This window comes from Pagrus major, chromosome 1 (assembly GCF_040436345.1).
Source record: "Pagrus major chromosome 1, Pma_NU_1.0".
Lineage (NCBI taxonomy): Eukaryota > Metazoa > Chordata > Actinopteri > Spariformes > Sparidae > Pagrus > Pagrus major.
In genome coordinates, this window is record NC_133215.1 from 8,384,524 (window position 1) to 8,410,830 (window position 26,307).

General features: G+C 41.3%; 2 protein-coding genes across 3 annotated transcripts; one reads left to right on the forward strand and one right to left on the reverse strand.

The window, feature by feature from the left end:
- Positions 1-8,069: 8,069 nt before the first annotated feature.
- LOC141000377 (RNA exonuclease 5-like) lies at positions 8,070-16,379 on the forward strand. 2 transcript variants are annotated; one of them, XM_073471091.1, is made up of 19 exons: positions 8,070-8,173; positions 9,127-9,384; positions 9,544-9,670; positions 10,321-10,432; positions 10,712-10,819; positions 10,983-11,071; positions 11,399-11,514; positions 11,686-11,824; positions 12,740-12,834; positions 12,911-13,013; positions 13,099-13,205; positions 13,612-13,720; positions 13,958-14,083; positions 14,170-14,307; positions 14,385-14,477; positions 14,602-14,941; positions 15,033-15,232; positions 16,057-16,166; positions 16,242-16,379. In XM_073471091.1, the coding sequence occupies exons 2-19, from the start codon at positions 9,146-9,148 to the stop codon at positions 16,351-16,353; spliced, it is 2,463 nt and encodes an 820-aa protein (XP_073327192.1). In that variant the 5' UTR covers positions 8,070-8,173; positions 9,127-9,145; the 3' UTR covers positions 16,354-16,379. The 2 variants fall into 2 exon arrangements, with proteins under 2 accessions (XP_073327192.1, XP_073327201.1); XM_073471100.1 differs by having other exon boundaries at positions 8,093-8,173; positions 9,130-9,384.
- A 907-nt stretch (positions 16,380-17,286) lies between these two features.
- parn (poly(A)-specific ribonuclease (deadenylation nuclease)) lies at positions 17,287-25,998 on the reverse strand. The gene is made up of 26 exons (XM_073478093.1): positions 25,913-25,998; positions 25,562-25,639; positions 25,389-25,468; positions 25,214-25,281; positions 24,448-24,529; positions 24,233-24,293; positions 23,946-24,114; positions 23,244-23,306; positions 23,099-23,137; positions 22,975-23,017; positions 22,806-22,886; positions 22,623-22,679; positions 22,321-22,398; positions 22,183-22,226; positions 22,044-22,086; positions 21,815-21,890; positions 21,624-21,734; positions 21,460-21,529; positions 21,303-21,358; positions 20,614-20,700; positions 20,187-20,261; positions 19,929-20,097; positions 19,706-19,833; positions 19,102-19,168; positions 18,852-19,018; positions 17,287-18,035 (listed from the first exon to the last, which is right to left on the reverse strand). The coding sequence occupies exons 1-26, from the start codon at positions 25,929-25,931 to the stop codon at positions 17,989-17,991; spliced, it is 2,058 nt and encodes a 685-aa protein (XP_073334194.1). The 5' UTR covers positions 25,932-25,998; the 3' UTR covers positions 17,287-17,988.
- Positions 25,999-26,307: the final 309 nt, after the last annotated feature.

The following is a 26,307-nucleotide window of genomic DNA, read 5'->3' on the forward strand; positions in this document are numbered from 1 at the left end:
GGAAACCCACGCAGACACAGGGACAATGAGCAAGCTTTACACAGACAGAAAGAGGCCCGGAAAAAGCCAGTACATTGTAATGTGAAGCCACAATGCCAAAATTGACCACTGAGCCACCATGCTGCCCTCGGAAGATCTATGAGGGTTTTGATTGCACAACTCCCTAGAAGCCCAGAAAACCATGCCATAGAAACCCTACACAGAACTTCACTTCACACATCCCTAATCCTCATCAACGCAGGAAACACAGCAGCCTGAAGTCTTCCTCAACCAAGAGAAGATGTGGTGGAAGCAATCGTCTTCTTCTTCTTCTTCCTCTTCTTCTTTGTCCCGGTGTCTTCTGAAAATCAGAGGACATTAAAAACATCAGCCGTACTTCAAAATGCACAACAATTCAGACGCAAGTAGAGGTGACTGTTACGTCTTGTTCAGCCCAGACTGGAAAGTTAACACACACAAGAAAAAGTGTTATTCGTGTTAATGTCATCGCATCTCAAAGCTGCAACAAGGAACTTTTCATCTTTGTTGATTCTGGTGGCTTTTGAGGACCAGATTGGTATGATCATTAACTACCTCCTGTAATAAGGATCTTAATCTAGCTATCGTGTGGATTTGATTTGGAAGTGAGTGAAAGATAAAGGCAACAGATTGTGATACTATTTTTCATCAGCTTACCTAACTGGAATCTCCTGATCTTCCAGCAGCGTTGTCTTCTCAGCTGTCGCAGGTCGAACCAGGATCACACCTGATGGGAGAATTTCTGGAGATGGAGGGAAGTCGCCTGGTTGGATGTTAAAGGAATAGTTCACTCTAGAACAAAATTCAGTCATTATCGACTCACCCTCATGCTGATGAGAAGTCCGGTGTAGTTTCTTATTCCTCAAAATGCAGCTGGAGACCTGCAGGGGTACCCTCCTGTAGCAAAAATCCATATAACGGGCGTAAATGGTGTCCGAGACGAAAAGGTCCATAAAACTACTGGCGCGGCTTCCGTAGTGCAATCGGCTGTGAGGGAGACTCGTGTGCACGCGGGAGCGTGCCTCCAGGCAAATATAGTATAGTGACTATTTAGGCTATAAAAATGTACTAAATGACGTTGTTTCGAGCAAACTCTGGATGTCGCCACTTCAGGACACTTGGATTGCAGCGGACGAGCAGTATGGAGGAATATTACAAAGTTTTTGTGTAGTTTTATGGACCTTTTCGTCTCGGACACAATTGACGCCCATTATATGGATTATTGCTGCAGGAGGGTACCCCCACGGGTCTCCAGCTGCGCTTTGAGGAATAAGAAACTACACCGGACTTCTCATTGGCATGAAGGTGAGTCGATAATGACTGAATTTTGTTCTAGAGTGAACTATTCCTTTAAGGCTGTCTTCAGGATCACAACTGGAGTGGGGTTGAGGGAGATGAAGTGCAGTAGACCAGCTCGTCGACAAAGTTGTCACTTGGCGAGCCACTGAAGTTCATCTTGGAACTAAACACACGTACAAACAGGGTAATTTTCCTATTTCTGTCTTGACATCTTCAATGAAATGTCTCCCTTCTAACTCAAGGATGAATTTCATACCCAGAGGTAGTAATCTCACCTGATGGGAGGAAATGTGCTGTATTTCTGTTATAGGGCATTCAGACGATATGGGGGCTTTTCCAAGCAGATATTGACATGTGATTGTCTGCAATCAGATCTGTCCCTGAATGAGCTGCATATTTTTTTTTTAAAACATATTTTGTTTGTAGGAAAAACCGGAGCGCCCGGTGAAAACTACGCAGACACGGGGAGAATGAGCAAACAATGACAATTTTGATTGCAAAACTCCCCAAAAGCCCAGAAAACCATGGCAAAGACACCCTACACAGAACATTACTTCACACATCCCTAATCAGTGGAGGACACATGGCAGCTGAAAGTCTTCCTCAACCAAGAGGGAACACGTCTGAAGCAGTTCTTCTTCTTCTTCCCCTTCTTCTTTGTCGTGGTGTCTTCTGAAAATCAAAGGACATTAAAAACGTCAGCCGTACTTCAAAATGCACAACAATTCAGACACAAGTAGAGGTGACTGTTACTTACCACATGTGGTTAAGTCCTCAGACATCTTCGTGTTACTGTTGGTGTTGCTCACTGAGGACTCTGGTGTCTTGTTCAGCCCGGACTGAAAACTAAACACACACAAGAAAAAGTGTTATTCTTGTTAATGTCATCACATCTCAAAGCTGCAACAAAGAACTTTTCATCTTTGTTGATTCTGGTGGCCTTTGAGGACCAAATCGGTATGATCATTAACTACCTCCTGTAATAAGGATCTTAACCTAGCTATCGTGTGGATTTGATTTGGAAGTGAGTGAAAGATAAAGGCAACAGATTGTGATACTATTTTTCATCAGCTTACCTAACTGTACTCTGCTGATCTTCCAGCAGCGTTGTGTTCTCGGGGGTCACAGGCCGAACCAAGATCACACCTGATGCCAGAATTTCTGGAGATTGAGTGCAGTCGTCTGGTTGCATGTGAAGGCTGTCTTCATCCTTCAGAGGAGCGGCAGGAGGCTCACTAACTGTACTCTCCTGATCTTCCAGCAGCGTTGTATTATCTGCAGTCACAGGCCGAACCAAGATCACACCTGATGCCAGAATTTCAGGAGATTGAGTGCAGTCGTCTGGTTGCATGTGAAGGCTGTCTTCATCCTTCAGAGGAGCGGCAGGAGGCTCACTAACTGTACTCTGCTGATCTTCCAGCAGCGTTGTGTTCTCGGGGGTCACAGGCCGATCCAAGATCACACCTGACACCAGAATTTCTGGGGATTGAGTGCAGTCGTCTGGTTGGATGTTAAGGCTGTCTTCATCCTTCAGAGGAGCGGCAGGAGGCTCACTAACTGTACTCTGCTGATCTTCCAGCAGCGTTGTGTTCTCGGGGGTCACAGGCCGATCCAAGATCACACCTGACACCAGAATTTCTGGGGATTGAGTGCAGTCGTCTGGTTGGATGTTAAGGCTGTGTTCATCCTTCAGAGGAGCAGCAGGAGGCTCACTAACTATACTCCCCTGATCTTCCAGCAGCGTTGTGTTCTCGACGGTCACAGGCCGATCCAAGATCACACCTGATGCCAGAATTTCTGGAGATGGAGGGCAGTCATCTGGTTGGATGTTAAGGCTGTCTTCATCCTTCAGAGGAGCGCCAGGAGGCTCACTAACTGTACTCTGCTGATCTTCCAGCAGCGTTGTGTTCTCGACGGTCACAGGCCGATCCAAGATCACACCTGATGCCAGAATTTCTGGGGATTGAGTGCAGTCGTCTGGTTGGATGTTAAGGCTGTCTTCATCCTTCAGAGGAGCAGCAGGAGGCTCACTAACTATACTCCCCTGATCTTCCAGCAGCGTTGTGTTCTCAGCGGTCACAGGCCGAACCAGGATCACACCTGATGCCAGAATTTCTGGAGATGGAGTGCAGTCGTCTGGTTGCATGTGAAGGCTGTCTTCATCCTTCAGAGGAGCAGCAGGAGGCTCACTAACTGCACTCTCCTGATCTTCCAGCAGCGTTGTGTTCTCGACGGTCACAGGCCGATCCAAGATCACACCTGATGCCAGAATTTCTGGGGATTGAGTGCAGTCGTCTGGTTGGATGTTAAGGCTGTCTTCATCCTTCAGAGGAGCGGCAGGAGGCTTAATAACTGTACTCTCCTGCACTTCAAACTGCTGTGTTTTCTTGGCTGCTGCAGGACGAACCATAGTAAGATCAGGTGGTGGCGGTTTCGTAGTTAGCGCTGGGCCTTCTTCTCTTATGACCACCGTCTTTGGTATTATCTTCTTTTGAAGATTGGTCTTGGGCTTCTCTCTGATGCGTGGACCGGATGCTGATGCCAAAGCATCATTTCTACGAAAAGACAAAGTTGCTGTTAAATTGATTTCCCGGAAACGTGACAGGACATCGATCAAATGATAAATCATCACTAACTAGCAAAGCACCGCCTATAGAACTCACATCCTGCACACACACACACACACACACACACACACACACACTTACTTTGGGTAGTCTTTGGTGATGAATGGATGAGTGAGGACTTCACGGGGAGTGATCCTCTCATCTGCATTAACTTTCAGCATGGCCTTCAGGAGCTCAACACACTGCTCTCGCTCTACAGCCTCAGTTTTGTTATTTTTCTCCAGACGCATCTAGTTGAGGGAACATCAGTCAAATTAACCATCAGTCAAGTCATCCTCATAAACATGAAAAGACAATCGATCATAGTGACAACGAAAGTTACTTCACACTTACTTCTTTCAGATCATCCAAAGACTGGAACTCGTGGCTCTTTTCGGCTGCAATATGAGTCTAAAAGAAGAATCAAAGCATTTGTATTAATGTTCCTCTAAATCAATCTCAATGATCAACTGTTGAATGTTGCGAAATGTTCACGTTATGTTATCAAAAAAATATACTGATAAAAGATTAAATAACTTTAATAACATTGTTGTACCTTGATCTTCCAGCTTTCGTCATCATTTATGTTGAAGAAAGTCTTTGTCTTTCGACCGTTGTTAAGAACACGGTCCGCTGGCTGACCCAGGAGTTCAACAATGCCCAGCATCTGGAGATTAAACAGAGAATTACATCAAAATATGCAAGAGGAAGCAAAATATTTTTCTCGGGAGGGCAAAGTAATGACCCGCCCGTATCTTAATGGCCTGTTTGGTTGGGTAAGAATATAAGGTTACGCCAATCAGAGGCCAAGCAGGGCAGTTCATCCTGGAAAGCTTCTGCTAATGGTAAGACCTCCGATCGTAGGTAAGGTACAAAGTTCTTTGCACCACTAAACATTTAATAAATTCCTTCTGTCATACTCAAAGTAAATTTAGAGCATTTTCATCTGTTTGAACAAAAGAACAAGACTGTTTTTCATTCCCTATTTTCTTTAAATATCTTTTTGATTCCCTCTTCATACACTCATCATACATGTCAGATGTATGACACACAAGTACAAGCAATTGACAAATTGTCTGACTATAGTAGATGACTTACTATTTCACGTTCAGTTTCTGCGGCCGTTGAGAACGGTCGATGGCCACAGATCATCTCGAACATCGCACAGCCCAGGCCCCACATATCAATGGCCTCAGAAAATGGACAGCCCAAAATAATTTCTGGAGACCTGCATGTGGAAGAGAAACATTACACAGGATGTTTACACAGCTGCTTCTTCATGGTAAAAATAGTAAAATACTAATTCACTCCAGTATAATAAAACAATAATTTATTTTACCTAAAAGCTCGTGGTTGAAAAACTCCGCCCGTTGTGGCCTCTGACCTGGAAATCGCCAGACCGAAGTCTATCAGCTTGACTTCAAAGGGTCGTCGTCTGTGATTCACCATCATTATGTTGTCCAGTTTGACATCAGTGTGGATCATCTGGATCCCCTTCAGCTTATCAAATGCTGTGGCCATCTGAAAATACAACACAAAGTCGGTAAGAATGTACCAAAGCCTAAAACTGAGTGTTCATTGCTCTGCTTTCCATCTGATGGTGCTGTGTTCATACCTGTTGGATGATGGTTCTGATGTCACTCAGAAGCATAGGGGCACAACTTCTCATCTCAATGAACTTATATAGGCTTATATCCATTAGCTCGAACACGAGTGCCTTTCCAAGTTTGGTCTGAAAACAATTGATATACTTGACAATGTTGTGTTTGTCAAGGTTGAGGCGCTGGATCTTTCTCAGCATGGAAATCTGGAGACACAGGCAAGTTTGACATGATTAGTTTTTTGCAGTTAGTTAATGACTAATAACTGCACCTTTGACAATAAAATATCTATTACAACTGTTAACATCAAAGTCAACAAAGTTTCCTACCTCATGCTCGGTATTGGTTAACAATGATTTAGGCAACTTTATAGCCACAGTCTCCTGGGTGTCCTTGTTCAAACATTTCACCACCTTTCCATAGGCGCCCTCTCCCAGAACCTCCAGGAACTTATATTCACGGGGGAGTGGAAGAGATAATTTAGAAGGTGCCATTTCTCTCTTAAACTGCTGAACAAAACAGGTGAAAAGAAGAAAAAAGAAAAGTTACTGATTGCCTGCAAATAACTAAACAATTCTTAATATTATCAATTAATCTCTACTTTCTGATTCCTGAAACCGAAAAGAAGGAGTGACTTATCTGTATCACAGTGGTCGAAGACGGTTAATCTTTCTGGATTACTTGTAAGATATATATCTAAGCTTGACGGTAGTTAAGTAGCCAGTCGTTTCGATCTGCTCCATGTGCCATCAACTCTAGAACATCTCATGATGAAAATCAAAGGTTCCCTAAAGTTTTGTTTGAAGGAACATGTTCTCCTAGCAACAGTTTGAATGTAATCACCATCCACTGAACCAAATACTCTGAGGTACATACAGCAAAAAATATTAATTAATTAATTAAGCCACAAATTTCAGGTGATCAAGAGTCAAAGGTGTTATCATTTCACTGTTGCATTTGCAGAAACTTTATTTTATACCATTTATATTAAAAAGTGAAATTATATTTAATGCACAGTGGGGGAGTTGGGTAACAAAAAGTAAATAATGTAGGACTGTTATGTGTGATTATCCATTTTTCATGGACCAGTGCTGTGGATTTAGACCCCCTCTACTGGTTGTACACTCTTATTGCAAAAAGCCTCTCACCAAACAAATGCCAGGTGCTCTACACACAATATTTAAATTTCTTCATGCATTCAAAGTGAGCTGAACACACATTTCAGTATGGGCTGAATAATGGTGCCAATTAAATGTTATCTTGTGTAATCAGTGCTTAGACATGGCAACTAATTAAATGTTTCTATTATCTGATGTTCATATTACAAAATATTGACCCCAGCATGACGACACATTAACCTTTTTATGTATTCTAATTGTTAATATGTTGTTCTACAGTCTACATATTCATGTGGTGTTAAAATGGTATGTGGGTGACATTGATTTTTCTTTTTTTTTCTTACTAATGTGAGACTTGTGTACATATTCCCTTGTAAGAATCTTATTGTGTAAAAGGTGTGTTCAAATATATATAATATATCTTTGTGTAATGCCTTTTGTTCAATAAATTACTTTTCTTAAACTGTTTATGGTGTGGCTCCCACATTTGTCACGGCCCAAGAGAGTTTTATTCTTACCCTAGGTTTTGTTCCAGCCCATATGTATCTGGATGACGATTTGTCCCATTCCCAAAACTTTTTTATGTAACGCTTCTACAGGTATTGACTGAAGAAAAGCACAACACCCTGTGGTTTTTAATCATTTTTACCATGAATGTTAAATCCAGGTTCCAGTCATATTAAAGATATTCTTTCGTAGAAGTGTACAGAATAGTAAAAATCATGCTAAAATGCTATAAAGTATTGTTTATCGTTTGCTTTTTTGCCTACAATTGCCTAATACAATCAGATACTGTAATAACATGATAGACAACGCAGTAGGCCTATAAAATGGAAACATGTTCCCCAAAGTTAAATTAATCTTCCCCAATGTTGCCATTTCATACCACGAAGATGCCAAATGACTTACATAGAGAGGCAAATAATGATGTAGGCCTATGTATATTACAAAATATGAATTCATTTGTCTTTTTATGGTCGATCTAATTATAGATTTTCCATTTGGTTTTATAGATGACAACATTAATGCACGTTAAAAAAGATAATAACAAAATCCTACAGTTAGCAGGTGTCTTAAAAATTGAGCAACGTTCAGGGAACATTGAAAAGCTTCCGAAATTCCCGCTGTCCTGAACGCACCACGGCTAATGTAGGCGGGGCTGGACCGTCCAACGCTGCCTTTCTTCCGGTTTTACCATATTGTCGTCAAAACAAAAGCACGACATACTGAATGATTGGATTTAACACGCAGCTTCTAAGAGAAAACACGAATAAAAACATCTCTATGCCGAAATAAAGTCAGACTGATCTGTAGTGTGTCATTGTGTCGTACTAAACGCATTTATATCTACTGAAAGACATGTCAACGGTCAACGTGTTATTTTATTTTTAAAGTAACGTAACCGGAAGTAGTTGTCGTGTGTATTTACTGTAGGAACGTGTACCGGTGCCTGGACTTCAACCATGTGTTTTAGCCTTTAATAGTGGTGGAAAAAACCTGAATTTGGGACCCGCAGGACGAATAACATCGGGTATTTATACTTCCTTTTCTTCGGTACTTTTCTCACGCCAATATCAAACATATAAACACTCCCTATATAACGTGTTAGCTTTGCTAGCTACCTGTGTGTGCAGTGTTTCCTGTGTAACTTGTATTCACATATATTGAACCACCAACTAACCTGTGAAACTCCCTCAGAGAGCAGTTTAACCACTGAACCAATGCATTTTACTTTATTTATCTGACAGTTGTAGTACGAACAAGCTTCGTAGCTAAAGTAATTACTAGCCAGCAACTTATTCAAACTTACTTTGGGGTTTATAACATGTTGAACAGCCTCCTGAATGTCTCTTCTTCAGTTACTTGTACAATCCAATGCTAAAGGATGAAGTTGTTCCAGGATATTAGTCCAAATAGCGTAAAACTTTCCAATATCATGCTGAAACATAACTTGTTTTGGTACCTCACATTGAGTATTATACTGTAAGCATGTTGTAGTACACCCCCTTTCTCTCTATTTTGTCTCAGAGGTCTAGGTTTTAGTTTACCTGCAGAATTATTTCAACTAACTATATTAAAATTATAATTAGCTTTAAGTTATCTCCTGAAATAGTGATGTTATAAGGCTAGGCAATGTATATTTTTATTATGAATGAATGCAAGGAAACCCCCACCTGGAAAGCTCACTTTCTTTATCCATTTCTGTTTATTTTGCCTAATCACAAAGCAACCTCCGTCAAAAATGAAGTAAAATATGATGATTTCTTTTGAATAAACGGAAAAATTTTGTAAAATTGAAATTTACTGACATTTTTCAGTCAGTACTCTGAAGGTATTAAGCATTGATACACAGTCCTAAGTAGCCGGCTTAACACAAGGCTCCCTTGTTTTAACTTCATAAATAAAACAATACAAAGACACTTGAAAATGGAGACAATGTCATTTCAAATATTTCAAATAATATATATATTTTAAATCTCCCAGTAGAAACTTCAGCTTGAACATGGATCCCACAACTTCCCTCAAACGAAAGCACGTCGCCCCCGCAGCTCATGAGAACGGCAAAAGATTGTGCAGGACTGTGCAGGAAGGCGATGGGACGCTGGAGAGTGAACGTCCACACCACTCACCAAGGATCTCTGTGCTGCTCGACCGCCTTCAACAACCCATTACAATGAATGAGCTGACGGAGCTGCTGCATTATGCTGCTCTGGGGAAAGCAGGTGGCATTAAACAGCCCAGGTAATGACTGCGGTCGTAAGATCTTACCAGCCCTCATCAAATAACTCCTTAATGTACTTCCACTGCATCTCTGTGCTCTAACAATAATCTAAATGATGTATTTTAAGTCTTTTGTGACGCAGACTACACCACTTACGCTTCCCATGTGTCTCTTTATAGTTGGTGTCGTCTCCTCCATCAGAAGAGGATTACAGCTTTGAATGTGGTGATCGTGGAGGGCATGACACAGAGTCACTTTTACAAACATTACCTCACCCTGCTACACCTCAGGAACAACTACACCACTGTAAGTAACCAGAGGTGATGTAATTGGGCCAGGATCTAAAGTACCTGAATGTACTTCAAGGAACTTTCCTTGAACTTGTCCTTGTACACTTACCTCTTTCCAGATTCCGGTTTACGCGGGCTGGATAAGTTATACAATTAAAAATGTTTTGTTGATTGGGTTAAAATTTATCCTAAACATCCAAGAAACTCTAAGGATAATTTGCAACATGTATTCATTCAAATAGTTGTTGAAGAATCTTTACAATAATCAATTTAATAACAATGAATTATTTTTACCTGAACAAACAATCTTTCTTTTTCAAAATGTAATATCACCTTTTGATAGAAGTTTTTACATTATTTTTTATCTTTGAGATCCATGACATGAACTACGGAAAGCTCTTAATTCTGCTTTGAGTTGACATGGAATGACCCAGCTGTATTTAAATATGTTGCATCCTTATTTCGCTCTCTTCTAAAACAAATGCAAGAGCTATCCAAACCAGAATCTTTACAACAGGAGGTGTTGATGCTCATACCGACTTGTCCATAGGGGTCGCCAGAATCAACAGCAAATGAAAGTTCCTTGTAGCTGCTCGATGGGAAAAATTATATTCTCTGTGTGTGGTATTTTGGGTTGACACTGTTTTTTTAATCTGGCTGGATTAGAGGGTCACCTTTACTCCATCTCCTGACGTGGCCTCCAGGATCTTCAGCAGTGAAGTTCCCAAATCAGACACACTGTCCCAAAGACACAATGAAAGCAGTCAATTGCCCAAAGGTGAGAATTTGGATTTGTACTTGGTGTGTATAGATCTGATACATAAATGAATGCGTAATTATTATAACGAGATATTGTCTTACTAACTATTCAAAAAAATCATTTTGATTATAAAAGCTGCTGTAGTTAAATGATTGAGTTTTCTCATCTTATTCAACTGTTGCAAATGTCATCTGAATGCACTAATCCTAAAAGTATCATCACATCATTATACCTCTCAGCAGTAGTTTTGTGTTTTTGCTCTTGTTCTCATTTGTATTTTATTGTGCACTGCTGCAGAACTGAGCTGTCACCCAGTAATCACAAAGTTTGGGACACAGAGGAGAGGACTGACAGCGTATGTTCTTTCTCAGGAGGAGATGATCAAGAAAAACTACCCTGTCAAAGGTGAGTCTGTCTCTCTAATGACACTAATCGATAAATACAATGCTTCCTTGCTGTCTCTTTTTTAGGCATACTAAATGTTATTGTTTTCCACTCTGTTTACCATCCTCAATAAAAAACAGGGCCTACATTTTTAGGATTTATCTGCTTTTTCTTAATAACACAGGAATGCCAGGCTTTGAAGAATTCATGTGCACAAACAGTGCTGACTGCGTCACTGACTGCAGCCCTTTGTACGGACTGGACTGTGAAATGGTGAGATTCTCTCAGCTATATACTTAATTCTCACTTTCCATCGTAGAATCCAATTATGCAGTATCGATCAATCAATACTGCAGGGTTAGGGCCATAAACAATTAGAGAGGTGCAATTATCAAGATATATTTTTTTATTATAGATATGATATTTCATTTAATATAATGGATTCAAACAAATGATATTTTTTTCAGCATGTGTCAGCATCCTGTAATGGTGATATTATCACTTTCATGGGCAAGATGTTGTTAAGACTTTGGTGTCCTTAGTCGTTCTAAGGTTTCCATCTCTGCTCCAACAGTAATCAGTGCTGATGTTGTGCTTCAGTGTCTAACAGAGAAGGGAAATGAGTTGGCTCGGGTTTCTCTGGTGGATAGCGACGGGACGTGTGTGATGGACGAGCTGGTGAAACCTCACAACCGAATCTTCGACTACCTCACCAGGTATACATGCACACACACACACACACACACACACACACACACACACACACACACACATACACACACACACACACACACACACAAAGACAAAAGCGGGTGTTTTTTTTTGTTAACCAACATCAACCACTGTTGTTTTAAATCTTAAAACCCATTGTTGTTGCCTTCTGATAGGTTTTCTGGTATAACCGCAGCGATGTTGCGACCAGTCACGACCACCTTGCGGGACATTCAGGTGAAGCTCAGGATGTTGTTGCCGAGCGATGCAGTTCTGGTGGGCCATTCAATTAACAACGACCTCCTGGCTCTGAAAGTGAGTTGCTATTGACTTTGATTTCTGCTTGAAACAGTATAATTATCAGGACATGGTTGGGCCTTCATTTTGTTCTTGTTCTGGTTTGTTTGAATGTATCATGAACTAGAGGGCAGGTAAAGCTTTGTATCTGTGGAGGCCTTGTCCACAGCTATACAGATATTTGTCTCATCTGTTTTCCAAAAATAATTTTGTCCACACAACTTTTACGTTTTTCAAGTAAAAGCCACTGTACACAACAGCCTGCATCACTGTCTGCCTCTGCCACTGTGGTATTTTTTATGATACCACTGGAGGTTCTGAAGATGTACATTTTTTTAAACTCTGGACATGAGGGCTCTAATTTTCTGAACTACTGCTCTTAACTCACCTCAAACTAACATTGTAAATAGTAGCGCTTGTTGGTGCTTTTACAAAAACATAGTTCAACCCATCCTGCTGTACTGCTTTCCCTGCTTCTTCACCATGTTCACCATCTCCAACAAAAACAAACCTACTCACTACACAAAAACACTGCCTCCAAAACCATCTGCCTCTCTCCAGCATGAAGGACAGAGCCGTCACACTTTGATGACACTGATCACCCTCTCAATCAACACTTAACATTACTACCATCTGGCTGGAGATGCAAGGCTGAAAATGGAGAAGAGCTTCAGCAGGAGTTTTGTCCATTTTGCCATAACAGCCTTGAATACACAGCCTCAATTATGCTGTCAAAAATGTCAGTGTTTTAAGATCTCAAAATGGCTACAGCAGTAAACAGAAGTCTTTTAATTTCCTCATGCCAGCCCTCATTTTGAAGAAGTCACATTTTCTAGATAGATGTTTAATTCTGGAGAAGCTCTTCGACAGAGATCCTTTTTTTCCTGAAAAAGTTGAAGCTTTGACCATGTTGTGTTTGTGTCCTCCCTGCAGCTGATCCACCCTCATGTCATCGACACCTCACTGCTGTACAGGAGAGAGTTTGGACAGAGGTTTAAACTGAAGGTCCTGGCCGAGACAGTGCTCAAGTAAGTTCTCCTTCTCCCTCTCTGTCTCTCACCCACCCACCACAGCTAATAATTTAATTTTCCACTCATGTCCCAGGAGGCAAATACAAACTGAAGAGAGGATGGGTCATAATCCCACTGAGGATGCTGTGGCAGCCCTGGAGCTTGCCCAGTACTTTATTAAAACAGGACCTCGCCAGGTAACCCATTTCTAACACACGCTCACACATACACCTGTATACACACACAGTTGTTATAATACTTTGTGTGTATGCTCACTGTCAGGTTGTAGAACTGCACCTAGAGGAGCTGTGGGGATACACAATAAAGGAGGATCCCACTGACTGTGAACCTGAACCTGCACCTGAACCCGCACCTGCACCGAGTCACAGGTACAATATAACCTGCAAACCTCTTTGTATTAGTACAGCTCACTGCAGTTACTCAGGCCGTGTCCACACGGGTAAACCACATATTTCCTCTGAGTTTTTGGACTCCATTCTGAGACTCTTTTTATCTCTTTGGTGCATCAATACAAAAACACAGCTGTCATATTTTAGTTTGGACTCGTGAAATGGAACTTGTGCAAATTTTCCTCCTCAGAAATGGAAAATATTTCAGAAATGACCTGAAAACACTGCAGTACTTACTTAGGGACTTTTACCTTCACAGTTTTTCCTTTTTCTTAAGTACAGGATCTGGATACTTCTTCCTACACTGCTTCCATCCCTAATACTAATTGATAGCATTCTGCTGCAGTTGTACTTGACCAGTTCTTTGTCTTTATGTGTTGTGCAGGTTTGCTGACGTACTGCACACACATGGCCGGAAAGTATCCTATATAGGGAAGCGTTCTGACATCGCACTGAATCTGTGCAATCAGCAGTGGTACAACACTGACAAAGAGGTGAGACACGAGGAGTGTGTACTGCCTCCTGACCTTTACCTGATCAATCAGTTTAGATTAACTTGGTCTCCTACCAAGAATGTCAACTGATCTGACAGGAAGTCCTCGTGAAGGGTTTGCTGGTTTACCTATTTGTTAGATATGCATTAACGCTGCATTAACATCCTTTTTCTTTTCATTTTTTCCCGGTCATTTTAATGCCTTTCTTCTCTTTCTCCACCTCTGTAACATCTCCAGGTGTTGGCCACTTTCAGGAGACAGGCCAGATGTCCGTTCCTCTCAGTGCTCCCCTTTTCTTCCTTCTCAGACTGTCTGAAGAGGTGCCTCCCTCACCAGCAGCAGCAGCAGCAGCAGTACCAGAGGGTGAGGCGTTTGTTCACCACACAGTCAATTTAAAGTGTCAGACTGTTATTCTAACGTGCTACTTAACGGGTGTGTTCAACCCTCAGGTGTGTGCAAACCTTCGAGATTTGTGCGTCGTGTTTGCCGGGCCGTTTCCTGCAGGTTTCTCTGAGAGGGATGTGAGACGGCTGTTTTCTTGCTGTGGACCAGTTCGGAAAATCAAAATGATGAGCACAGCTGTCAGAGTATGTCTGATTAACACATCATAAACTGAATAGCTCTTAAGACACAGGGATATTTTTTGACAATGTTTGGTCTCCAGGTTCATGCAAAGGTTGAGTTCGAGCTGCTGGAGGGAGCTCTGCTGGCTTTAACAACTCTGAATGGACTTTCTATGCAGGGACAGCACATCAAGGTGACTCTACACTTTTTTTGTTCGCTTTTCCGATACTTATTCCCTTCACGCTGAAGTTCAAGCTATGTCCAAATGTTTGTAGTCTATATATTCAACATGTCTGCCTTTTGTGTGCATTTTCAAGGTCCAGAGGCCCGTTGATGAGTCAATGCTGGATGTGGATCTGACTCTTGAAGCTTTGATGTGTGACAGTCTCAACAGCAGTCAACTCTACACTGTTAAATTTAACCCCGGTGTGGCTCAGCGGTTGCACTTTCCTGCAAACATCAATGGACACACGTTCGGCACTGGAAGTATAGCTGTCGACAGGTTTCCTCCTGCCAAAGTAAACGGCACACAGCACACCACTGTGAAGTTTAAACTGTCTGAGGAGATGGTCCGAGAGACATTTTCTCACTTCGGCACAGTGGATAGAGTTGCCTTGCATCCCAAACCTGGAAAACATGCAAGACACGCACACATAAGTGAGTTAAAAAGGTTATTTTATCCATTAAGTCTTGTTGTACTGTGCATGTGAGAGCTCAGGCAAAGTTTCTGTTTGTCTCTGATTGACAGAGTTTAAGAGTTCAGAGGAAAAATATGCCGCCCTCAGCTCGTCCAAGGACCTCTGGAGGGAAAACTACCTCGTCTGTCCATCCCTAACTCCGCCCCACTTACCTTCTTGGGTTGCCGTGACAACTCCAATCACCGATGTGGATCCTGACGAGGACGCAACAGAAGACGAGGAGAGGACGCACACGCACACCAGTTCTGAGGTAAAGACGAGGCAGCATTGACTCCAGCTGGTCGTTCTTAAACATTTTGCGGTTTTGCTGTGAAGCTCCAGAAATGTTTTGTGAACAAAAAAGCCTCACAAGGTTTCAGTGATTTTTGGCTGATTTTTTATCCTTTCAATCCCCATCTACTTATCCTTTAAGTTTAAAGTACAGCTGACTTTGACTGAACGTAGAGCTGAGTCTAAAAAAACTGAGTCTGATTCATATCATTGACATCGTGGCTTTTTCTGTGGAGCCAAATAAGAATTTTCTTTCCATTTTGAATCCATCCAGATGTTGATTTTTGTTGTGAGCCCGCAGGGCTCCTAGTGTTACTATAGCCTTGTATCCTTTTAGCCCTGTTCTTTTGGCAGCTGTGTGTGAGCCCAGGATGACAGCTGTTTGGGAGAAGCTTTTACATCATAAATTCAGTTAATGTTCTGCCTTTCAGCTGGCAGGCTCAGTTGATTCTCACCAGATATTTTCTACACTGCAATCTCATAGTGACAATTCGGCTTTTTAGATTCAGGCTGACTTCATGAAATGAAATTGATTTTCAAGACATTCACAGAGTTTTTAGGGCCTTTGTGACTTGATTCTTCAAAAATGTATGGCCTGACCTACTCTGCCACTGATTGGCTTTTACTCTATGCCTTCATTGGTTGGGTTGAATGAGTTTAGGCATGAGGAGTGAGCTAAGTAAGGGTGAGGGTAAGAATATCAGATTAAGCCACAAAGAGGCAAAGAAAGACAGCTTCTGTTGCGACCTGTAGTTTATTATTTATTGAGCACGTTTTGAACACTCCAATGTGTAATCTGTGCAGGACCAGGAGATGGCTCTCATGGTGAGGAAGTTGGACCGCCAGCTGTGGAAGCTCTTCAAATCTCTCCCAGACGGCACCCTGTCAGTGGTCATTCTGCCCGGACACACCAGGTGAGGACTCCAACCGGGTCTGAGAAAATCGGCTACCAAGTTAAATATTTCTAAACCTTCTCTTCTCTTTCCCAGTGCTCATGGACACAGTCCTGGTTTGTGCTTCATGGAGGTCAAGAAGAAGAGTGGCGTGGTCAACATTTCTTCCAGTCCCGTGGGAACTGACCTTGCGTGTCACTTGAAGTGAAATAAATAAATCAGTGACTTTCATTATCTCAGACTTATGTTTACACTCTCTGTCAAATGTATATAAAGGCAAATTTAAGTCAAATACAGCATTTGTAAAATAAAACTACAGAGTCGCTGAATGAAACTGTACTGAAATGTTTCACACTAATGAAAATATACATATTTGTCCAACATATCTGTCCAACATAACTGCGATTCACAACAGTATCTCAATAATCATCAAAATACTTTGGGACATTTAAAATAAAAACCTTAAATTGCTCTAAAACATAGTGGAATCACTTTAACCTCACATTTTGTTATTGAAAAACAATAAATGACAGAATCTTACATAAGTAATCATAAGGATCCCCTCACAAGTAAAGGATAAATACATGGTAGTAACCTCGTCTTTCGTTGTGTAGTATTTACACAAATACACAAGCCGTGGTGCCAGGCTCAGGCAACTCAAAATTAAAATGAAACCAATATAGGACTGTATATCAGTGAGCTAGAGAGCTTTTTTCAAGTCTGGACAAATCTTTAATGTTCCCATCCCTAAATTCAACAATGAAATAATTAATTTATAATATAATTATAATGATAACCCCTAACTAGGTCTGCAACCAACAACCTCAATGACTGTTTACTCTAAAATTAATAGCATCACCATTTCCCAGAGCCAATAGTGACTCCTTCAAATTGCTTCTTTTGCCAAAGGCTTTTAATTTACTATCATAAATTATGAAAATCTCCACATTTTTCACATTTGAGGTCTCATTTGCAAGTGAGCCCTGAGCACAGAATAAAACAAAAGGACCTGTAAATAAAGGCATGTGAAAAGCAACAGTGTTGAAATTTTAAATAAGCCCAGTGCAACGACTGAAAGTGTGAAGAACAACCTCAATTCAACTTGGGTGAGTTCAGGAACAAATGAGACACAACAAACAGATACTAAGAAACATTCTTTAATTTTTTTCCCCTTTTCAAAGGAAATAAAACTTTCTTATACAAAAATGTTTACGTCATCTTAACGTTTACACCTTTTGAACATACTTTAACATTGTTGCAGGTTGACACGGTTACAAAACATTAAACACAAAAAAGGTAAAGAAAAGTAAAGGTATTTTGTCTCTCAAGATTTATGAAACAGTTTCACAGGGATACAAAGACTGGATAAAATGTACATCTCCCTCACATGCACAAACTCGCACACAACCCACACTCACAAAATATAAGACTGACGGAGGCGACGATCATTAAAATGGATGATTTCAAAGTGATGGCGTGGCTGTGGTGGCAGATTCCAGTCTGAACACAGAATAAATGAACATTTGTGGAGTTAAGCTTTTTAGATTCTAGTGGTGTGTGTGCGTGTTTACACAGAGGAGTTGCCTGCTCCTCTGGTACAAGATCAAAATATGGCAGCTGTCGTTATGGCTTGTGTTCTCTCTTTCAATAGTCCAGTCAAGTAGCTAGGCTGGCTGGTAGCTCTGGACACGGTATCCACAGCTGTTGAGTGAACGAATGAATTTAGGGCGAGCACCATTCCCAGTGATGTACGACCTTAGAGGAGGGCGGCCCAAGTGCTTACGAAGAGACCTAGAGCAGGAGCTCGGTGTGGGGCAGTGGCCTCTCCACTCCTCACCTCTCGCTACCAAACTTCTGGGACCTCAAACAGTGATGTTTTAGATTCAGCACCTGTACGAGAGAGAGACGGACACACAGATGAGAACAAGATCCACACGTCCAGTGCCTTGACTTGCACGTTATCGTACTGAAACCTTGCCCATTAGTACATTTAACAGGGTTCAACGTTAATGTTCTACTTCAGTTCATAAATGTGCAACTCTGAGATGAGAAGGACGCAAGATGGCTCAATCCTCAGACACACATTTGTCTGGAGCTGATGAAGGAAAAGGCTTTTAACCACTTGCCCGCCTTTTTCTCAGTTTTCATTTGCTTTGTTTACAAGTTTTGGCACATCTACTACACGTCTTTTAAATGCTCTGTAGACGTTTGTTATTGATTTGATCAAACTATTAACATTTTCTATTTGTAGACTTTTATCCGTTGAGCTCCTTGGCATTTATTTAATTAATTTTATGCATCTACATGACATGACTGTTTTTTTTCTTGTGTGCAAGCTGTTCAAACATAAATGTTTCATCCTTTCACGCTGCAGCCGCAGAAACAAGTATCCAAACAGTATCCTATTTACATATCTAGTAGTTAAAAACAAGAAGTGAAATAGCTGCTAGCTTTGCCTTTGTCCTGTTGATTATTTTTACATAATGGCCAGTCACACAGCATTAGCTACAAGCAGTTCCTGTTTACAACGTAATGTTTAAACAAAAGATGTACAGATAATAATTAATTACTTTTGATACTGAAGAAAATAAATAAATGTGATGAGTATGACGGAGAGCTTCTTCTTAGACTTCTACCCTTTGATTAACCGTTTGAACTGTCTGGCAGATTCAAAGGGTTAGGAAGCCCTCGCACTGACAAACTCACCTTCAGTTTTCTTTTTCTTGTTCTTTTGACCTTTCCTCGTTGTGGCTTGTTGCCAGGTGACCGTGCCCTCACTATTATTGGCTGGATCAATGCCCTCAGGACTCCCCTCCTCCTCCTCCTCCTCGTCATCGGGGATCGGACTCAACCCTGCTGATTCTGATGAATCTCTGCAGAGGACAGCAACCATTAAGATACTTAAATCACAGCAACCAGGATAACTGTGACAGAATAAATGATCCTGTTTACTTACGCCGTCTTTAACCATCCCTCTGAGGTCTTGCTCTCGACGGCGTCTGTATTTGCCTGTCCACTTATGTCTAGGAAACACAATGACAAAACAGTGCAAGAAGTTACTTTGTTAGGAGTGATACAGTTAGCATCACAAGCTCTGTACTGCCCAAGAAACTTTAAAAGCAAGACATACAGGGATAAATGGCTCCTCGAACATGACCAATTGCCAGTAGGCTTGTTTTCTGTTATGGTCCTCCAGGAATAGTTTAACTTTTCGTTTATATCGTCAATACATTTGCTTTGTTCTTTTATCCCGATTTAAAATTCAGTTTGTTATTGCTCTCATCCTCTGGCCATTTTGGGGATGTAACAAAATAGAGACAGCATCAATGTAAATGTCCTTTAATATTTTATCAATCAGGACTGCATCTGATCTGTCCATTCTGCAGCCGGTGGCCATTAACGACATAAAATCTCAGGTGTAACTCAAAGTATGATGGGTAATCGGTTTATCCCACTGGTTGTGATAATTACTCTCAATATCACCCACTATCTCCCTCACTGAATCACTATCGAGTACTTTCCCTGAAGAAAACCTGCTGCAAAGTAGTACGTTCACACACCATCAGTTTTCATCTTCTTGCTGCCTGCGCTATCCGGGTACGAGTAGTGACTCCAGCCATCTGTAATTAGAGCGTCGCTGGCCCCCTGCTCTCCCTGAACGGGACTGATGCTGCGTTTCCTCAAACCCCTAGAACAAAAAAAAAGACCATACATACATCAACATAAACAGAAACTGTGTGAGCGTTATGTTGAAATATGCAGTGTATAGCAGCAGAGGTGTACCTGGGATAACCAAAACCAGCAGAAGTAGTGGAGTAGTGAGACTTCACCCAGCCGTCCTCTCCCCAAGTTTTGGGCGTCTGGCCAGACTTCTCCTTGTCCTGCTTAGCCTGGATGTACTCTGCATACGTCTGGATCCTATAGCTCTCTGCGTAGCGGCTGGTGTTCATAGCTGAAGATGTTGAAATGGATCACATTAAAAAAAAAAATTGTGCAGATAAAGAGTCCAGTCTGGTGTGTGGAGTCAGCTGTCAAACTCACCTATCTGTACCTGGTCTGTTTGGCTTAGGGACACAAATGCTGACGTGTCGTCTATCCATGAAACCTGGATGTTTCCTGAGTGGACAATAGAAGTACAAAGTGAGTATTACCAGGTCTTAGCAGAATTTTGCCTTTACCGTTTTCCTCTTTGTAGCTTTCTATGTGTACTTTTTTTTAAATTCGAAGTTGTTTTGGATGTTCTGGATTGTTGATTGCCCAGAATAGTTCTGATGGCTGACCACACTTGCCATCACCGAGCTTGTCAGCCTACTGGTGTGTATGATGGTATTGGGTTTCCATTTTAAAACATTCTGACGATGAAGATCCAAGTGGTATCAGAATATTGTTTGCATTAACCTTTTGGGGCATGGAGTTAAGTGTGCAGTGTGACCGTTTTCATTGACAGCCTTGAAAAATCACGGCTTACCAAAGGCACTAAACAGCTGGTAGAGGTCACTCGTCTTCCATTCTTTTGGGAAGGTGACATACAGGACGTGGTCTCTTTTAGGTTGCACTGTAGGAACAGAAGAGATCGACAGGAAAAAGAGCAACAGGTGAGGTGAAGAAGTGGCGACAGTTGATATGAAATGTCCCTTAATAAAGCTTTAAATTAAAACTACTATGAATAAAAAGCAAATCCAAAGCTGAAGTTGACAAATGGCTGTGTGAGAAATTAAAGCAAAAACTTAGTTTATTGCTGCTAGTTTGTTTTGGTATTTTTCTGCCCCCTACTGGTCCAAACTGATCAACTACAGCTTTAAAAAGATGCCTGTGGATTTGTCTTATAAATAAACCGAGTGCAAGGTCACTTTGTGTCTCTCGTGAATTAACTTCCTACTTCAGAACATTTGATTTTTTTTTTTTTAAGTGTACAGTTTAAATCCATATTTTCCATCCTGCATGAGTGTTTTGCAACATTTCTTTGAACATTACGGCCACCATGTGTTGTTCCGAGGAATCGTGTGAATCTGGCAGCAGTAATATGTATCATGTGTGCACAATATGAACAAAACGAGATCCTGCTGCTAGTGCTCAAAACTCCACAGGGGGCCTTTAAGTGTGGACACTTTTCAAAGCATGTGGTTAATTGCTGCTGTGCTGCATTATCGTACTCACAATCTGGTCCTGTGATGTTGAGGTAGGGAATATCGATTATCCTCATCAGGAAAAGCCTTAAATAGACAAAGAAGTTTTAAAAATATATATTTTTTAAAGATTTTGGCACTTCTTGAAAGAGAGCAGTGAATACAGTAACTTAAAGTGAATCTCTTACTTGTTGAAGAAAGGCTCAATTAGCTTGGAGCGAGCAGAGATGTACCCTTTGGGTGGAGTTAAGAAAGAGCCTGTAAAGAGAGTAAAGTGTCACGCAAGTTAAACAACATGTATGCAGACATTTTTCTTATTTGCCAAGAGGATCACGGTGATTGTGTGCGTTACCCAGGTAGTTGGCCATTGAGACGAAACAGAGGCCAGTGATGTAAGCGTCGTAGCCAGCCTCGTGGAGCTGTTCCTGGGCTGTGTCATAACTGGGGAACCCCTCTGCCGTTTCTGGCAGGGACAGAAGAAAAGTGTCAGCGGGATTTTGTGACTTGAGAGCATTTGAGGGGAGTGTTAATATATTTACTCACCAACTTGTGGTGACTTGAAGGGGCTCTCCTTCAGCTGTTTCTCCAACTCTGCCAGTGAGGTGTTAGTGATCATTTCCTGAAACAAGTAAAACAAAATCATCACCACCCAGGCTTTCGGTGTTATCCAACAGTTGTGTAGACTATGTGAGTTAAACATAACGTCCAATCAGTTTAGTTGGATATTGATTTTTCTCTAACACCCCTGGTAGCACTGAAGAGGACCACTTACCTTAAAAGGCTGAGTGGAAGCCATTAACTTTGTGTCCAGAAGTCTGCAGGTGGATAGATAAAAAATAATGCGCTGAGTAAAACAAAGCAAAGAAAATAAATCCAAAGCAACCGATGTGAAGACAAGAGGGAAACATTACCTTGGGAAAACACACATTGTGACCTCTTTAAAGTCTTGAAGATCCTGGAGAGAAGAGCATTGGCATAAATCACTTCACTATAACTGCCATTTAAGGCAGCCAAGCTCTGTATTTTAAATAGCAATTTTAAGTTTGTACCTCTGGCAGAGGGCAGTAGAACTGGTGGATGGTGTGCATCACATCCAGCAGCATGTTGTGGCCAACCACAAGTTTACCCTGTGTGTCGGATGAAATGGTTTGGAGGTACAAGTCAGACTTTGCAAAGCCAAAATATTTAAAAACATCCGGAATTAGCAACAGAAAATACCATTTTAACACAACAACACAAGTGATGGATTTCAACTGCTGATTTAAGAGTTTAAAATACACATTTAATAATGACACTCGAGATTTATAATCTGATTTACAGTTGAACTTGAAAAACACTGAGGTCCACTCACAGATTTAGAGATGGCGTGGACGACCCTGGAGAATCCAACGGCATCGTTTAGCTCCTCCTGTTGGTGACGGAGAAGTGTGGGGTAAAAATATTAGAATTGAAGTAGAGCATCCTTAAGCTCACAATCAGGACAAGAATCTGACTGACATTTTAAATTCAAACTCTATCTTGAACTCAAACTTACCTGCTCTTTCTCCAGTTTCTGCTGTTCCCTCCTCTTCCTCTCCTCTTCATCCACTTTGCTGACCTGGATGTATCGCTCCTTCTGCATACATACAGAACTTGCATCAATATTTTATATCATTCCACATATAACAAAGGGCAACATAGGTTGAAATAAAATATGTTCTTACCTTTTCTGTTTCGATGGTTTCCACGTGAAGCCCCTTGGGAAACCTGTCGAAGCAAGACAAATCTTAAACCTCCACAAACCAACACAAAAACAACAAAACAACAAAACAGATGAATGATACTCACTTCCAGTTCAGCGTCTGGTATATCAGCTTTCTCTGAAACCTGGGACAATATTATATATGTAAGTAGAGATTTGGAAAACACACGCTGTACATGCTAGATACAAATTTAGTTTAAGTGTTGTATTTTGAGTGATGGGCTTGATTACCCAGTACATGGCTCCAAGTCCAAAGTCTTCTCTGAGTTAGTGAAGAGTGCCTCAACCTTCTCTCTGTGAGGAAGACGGAGTAAAAAGGAGCAGATACATAAATCATGTAAAAGTTGTGTTCTTGCCCTTAGTTGGCTTCAGGATAACATGACATTTACACAGGACTCTGACTCTTAAGCCCCTTTTACACTGCACATTCAAGGCGAAACATGTTGCGCCATTCTGCAAAAAAAAGGTACATAGAGAGAATGGAGGGGCATTGTTGTTCATCCTTCAAGCTGGCAACTGATGGGGTAGGGGTGTGATATTCTGATAACATGCTGTGTGACAAAACACTGGGCGATTACAAAAAAAAAGGGAGCTAGCAGCAGTTAGCGGCTATCTCAAAGACAAAGAACAGTAACTGAAAATGTCTGCAAATTGGGGAGACAACCAGTTTTTGAAGCTCCTTACACTTAAAGCAGAAGCTGAGATTAACTGCCATCTAACAGGGATGGTAAAGGATGGTCTGTCATTAGAAGAAAAGCTGGAAAAACAAAGGGCTTCCCGATGCTACACTAGATGCCGATGCTGTTGTGTTAAATGTCATGCCTCTTTTGCTGAGGCGGCAATGTGCCAGTATGGTTTGGTTACTTTAATGCATGTTCAGATATGCCTCGTACAGGTCAAACATAAGTACTCCATATGTAGTGTAACACTCACACAACCCTGTTGATGAAGTCTTTGTGTTCCTCGGGTACGTGTGCGGGGCCTTTGGAGGAGGATGGAGAGATGTAGGACGGGGTGCCTACACCATTAGCATGTTGATTTCTCCTTTCCTCTGTCTGCTCCCTCAGCTGGGCTTCTTCTTCTTGATTTAAGTATGGGATCCCTTTAATAAAACCAGAGAAATCAGAATGTTACTTCTGTGTTGTGACCTGAAGGTTAATGATGGCTCTACACCAAGCACTACACACCATGAGACATGAGTCATTCTGTGGTTTACTCACCATTACAGAACACCTTGTTGAAATCAAACCCTTGACTGGCCAGGAAGTCAATACTGGAACTCTGAAATGACAAAGACAATGATCCATTTTCACTTCCACAAAAAAAAAAAAAAAAAAAAAAGCCATCAAACAGGCGTCAACAGGCTGTTTAACAATCTGAAATATTGTCACTATTAAAAGTCAATGACCAACGACCCCGAATAACACTGACTTACTTGACAAATGAACTTTATGTCAGGGGACGTCCTGTTGAACGGTTTCGGGAAAATATAAAAATTAAAAGGTTTTATAATATACCTGCAGAGAAGGGAAAAACAGAACAGAACAATGAGGATTAGTGGAATAATTCCAGTTGCTGTGTGCACGTTAAACAGATGGATTACTTCAACCGATCAACTTAAAATTTAACAGTGGCACTGGAGGTTATCCATGTAAACTATTGCTTGTTTGGACAATATTAAATGTGTTGTAATGTGTGCAACGTCAACACTTAAAGCGGCTGGGTTCACCTGCTGGAGCACTTCCAAGGCAAAAATGAGTGGCTGGGCCTCTGTCGACCCCACAGTTTGTTTTTAAAACACTACCTGGACTTGTGTAATCCCTTTTATTTAACACATAATTAAAGAATATGCATCAGAAGAGCCCAAATCTGAGTACACAGCGAGTCAAGGCAAGACTTTGAGACAGGGCCACATTAGTATTGGGAAACATGGAGCTCTGGGGTCACAGGGCTGTTGTCCAGTTGTTACCCAGCCTTGCTTAAGTCAGGAGATAATGCAGCACACACACATTTAATTTCGTCCACAAGTGACTTTTTCTCTGGACCTGAAAATGAACAAACGTGGTCTGAACAATTCACAGGTGTAATTAAGAATATGAGCAGATGAGAGTGGCGGGGAGATGGTGCTTCTAAAAAAATAGTCACCAATGATCAATATCAAATCCAAAAAGTAATGCATTCATCAAGCAGACATCACTCACTTTGACTTTGTCTGGTCGTATGTGAATGTGCATATGCCGAACTGGAACAACAGAAAGTCCATGGAGTGCTGGTGGGCAGAGAGCAGCGAGAGAAACAGTCAACTGGACGTGTTCAAACATACAATGGAGGAGGGAACCAGGGTGTATCAGAGGTGTGCAGCCCGACTCTTCAAACCTTTTTAAGCTTCGTGTATCGCTCCTCTGGTGTGTCCAGCCCGTTGGTCAGTGCGCTGACATTAGGACCGTCGCTTATCCCTTAAAAAAACCAAAAAACACACACACCATAATTTACACACACAGCCTTCGCTATTTCACTCTCATTTTCTACCTAAACTCTGTCACCGTTACCTGAAAATTCTCCATCGATGGCAAGAAAGTCAGCCTCCTCTATCGCACTGTACACCGCGTTCAAACTGTCCTTAAAATCTGGGGGGGGGAAGGAAAAAGTACATTAACGTGAGGACAGCGTGCTTTATACCAGAAGAGGAACACACACGGAGCTAAAGCTGCAGCCGCATACTAAGCTAACCGACTAGCTAGCTAGCGAGAAAGAAAAGCCAGCTAGCAGCACAAACGCTGCGGAATGGAGGAGTCTTGTGCATTTTAATTAAACACCTCAGGTCACCGCTGTGTTGTGTGTTGGCACGATGGATATAGTGAGCTGAAAATCCAGTGAGAAAAATCCGGCTGGCTACTTACTTCGGCGTGTCACCTCCATCCCTGCACAATGACTGAAACCCGGCTGACAGCTAACGTTAGCTATGAGCTAGCATACGTCAACTGCCTTTTTTTTTTTTGTTCTTCCTTTAAGGGGTTTTTTGTATCAACTTTATTTAAACAGGCGGTCACAAACAGCAGGTAAACATAATCTTTTGTGTATCACCTGAGTCTACAAGCACAAACACGCCACGGGGATCTAAGATTGCAGTACAAAGAAGATAAAAGGAATAATAATAATATATTTTTAAAAAAAAATACTCAAATAATCATCTTGTAAAGCTGATTGTTATATGTTTTTTTTAATTTTATTGTGTGATATATGCATTCATCTCCAAACAGCAATTGGATCTAAATAATAAGCAAAATCACCTATC

What these genes read in the sequence shown, in the direction of transcription:
- LOC141000377 (XM_073471091.1), top strand. Translation starts at nt 9,146, where the DNA reads ATGGATCCCACAACTTCCCTCAAACGAAAGCACGTCGCCCCCGCAGCT. An exon ending in TCAGGAACAACTACACCACT is followed by an intron (nt 9,671 to 10,320) that starts GTAAGTAACCAG and finishes TGGCTGGATTAG; the next exon opens with AGGGTCACCTTTACTCCATC. An exon ending in ACGACCTCCTGGCTCTGAAA is followed by an intron (nt 11,825 to 12,739) that starts GTGAGTTGCTAT and finishes TCCTCCCTGCAG; the next exon opens with CTGATCCACCCTCATGTCAT.
- parn (XM_073478093.1), bottom strand. An exon ending in TCCACGCCATCTCTAAATCT is followed by an intron (nt 22,399 to 22,622) that starts GTGAGTGGACCT and finishes TCCGACACACAG; the next exon opens with GGTAAACTTGTGGTTGGCCA. An exon ending in TCTACTGCCCTCTGCCAGAG is followed by an intron (nt 22,227 to 22,320) that starts GTACAAACTTAA and finishes TCTTCTCTCCAG; the next exon opens with GATCTTCAAGACTTTAAAGA.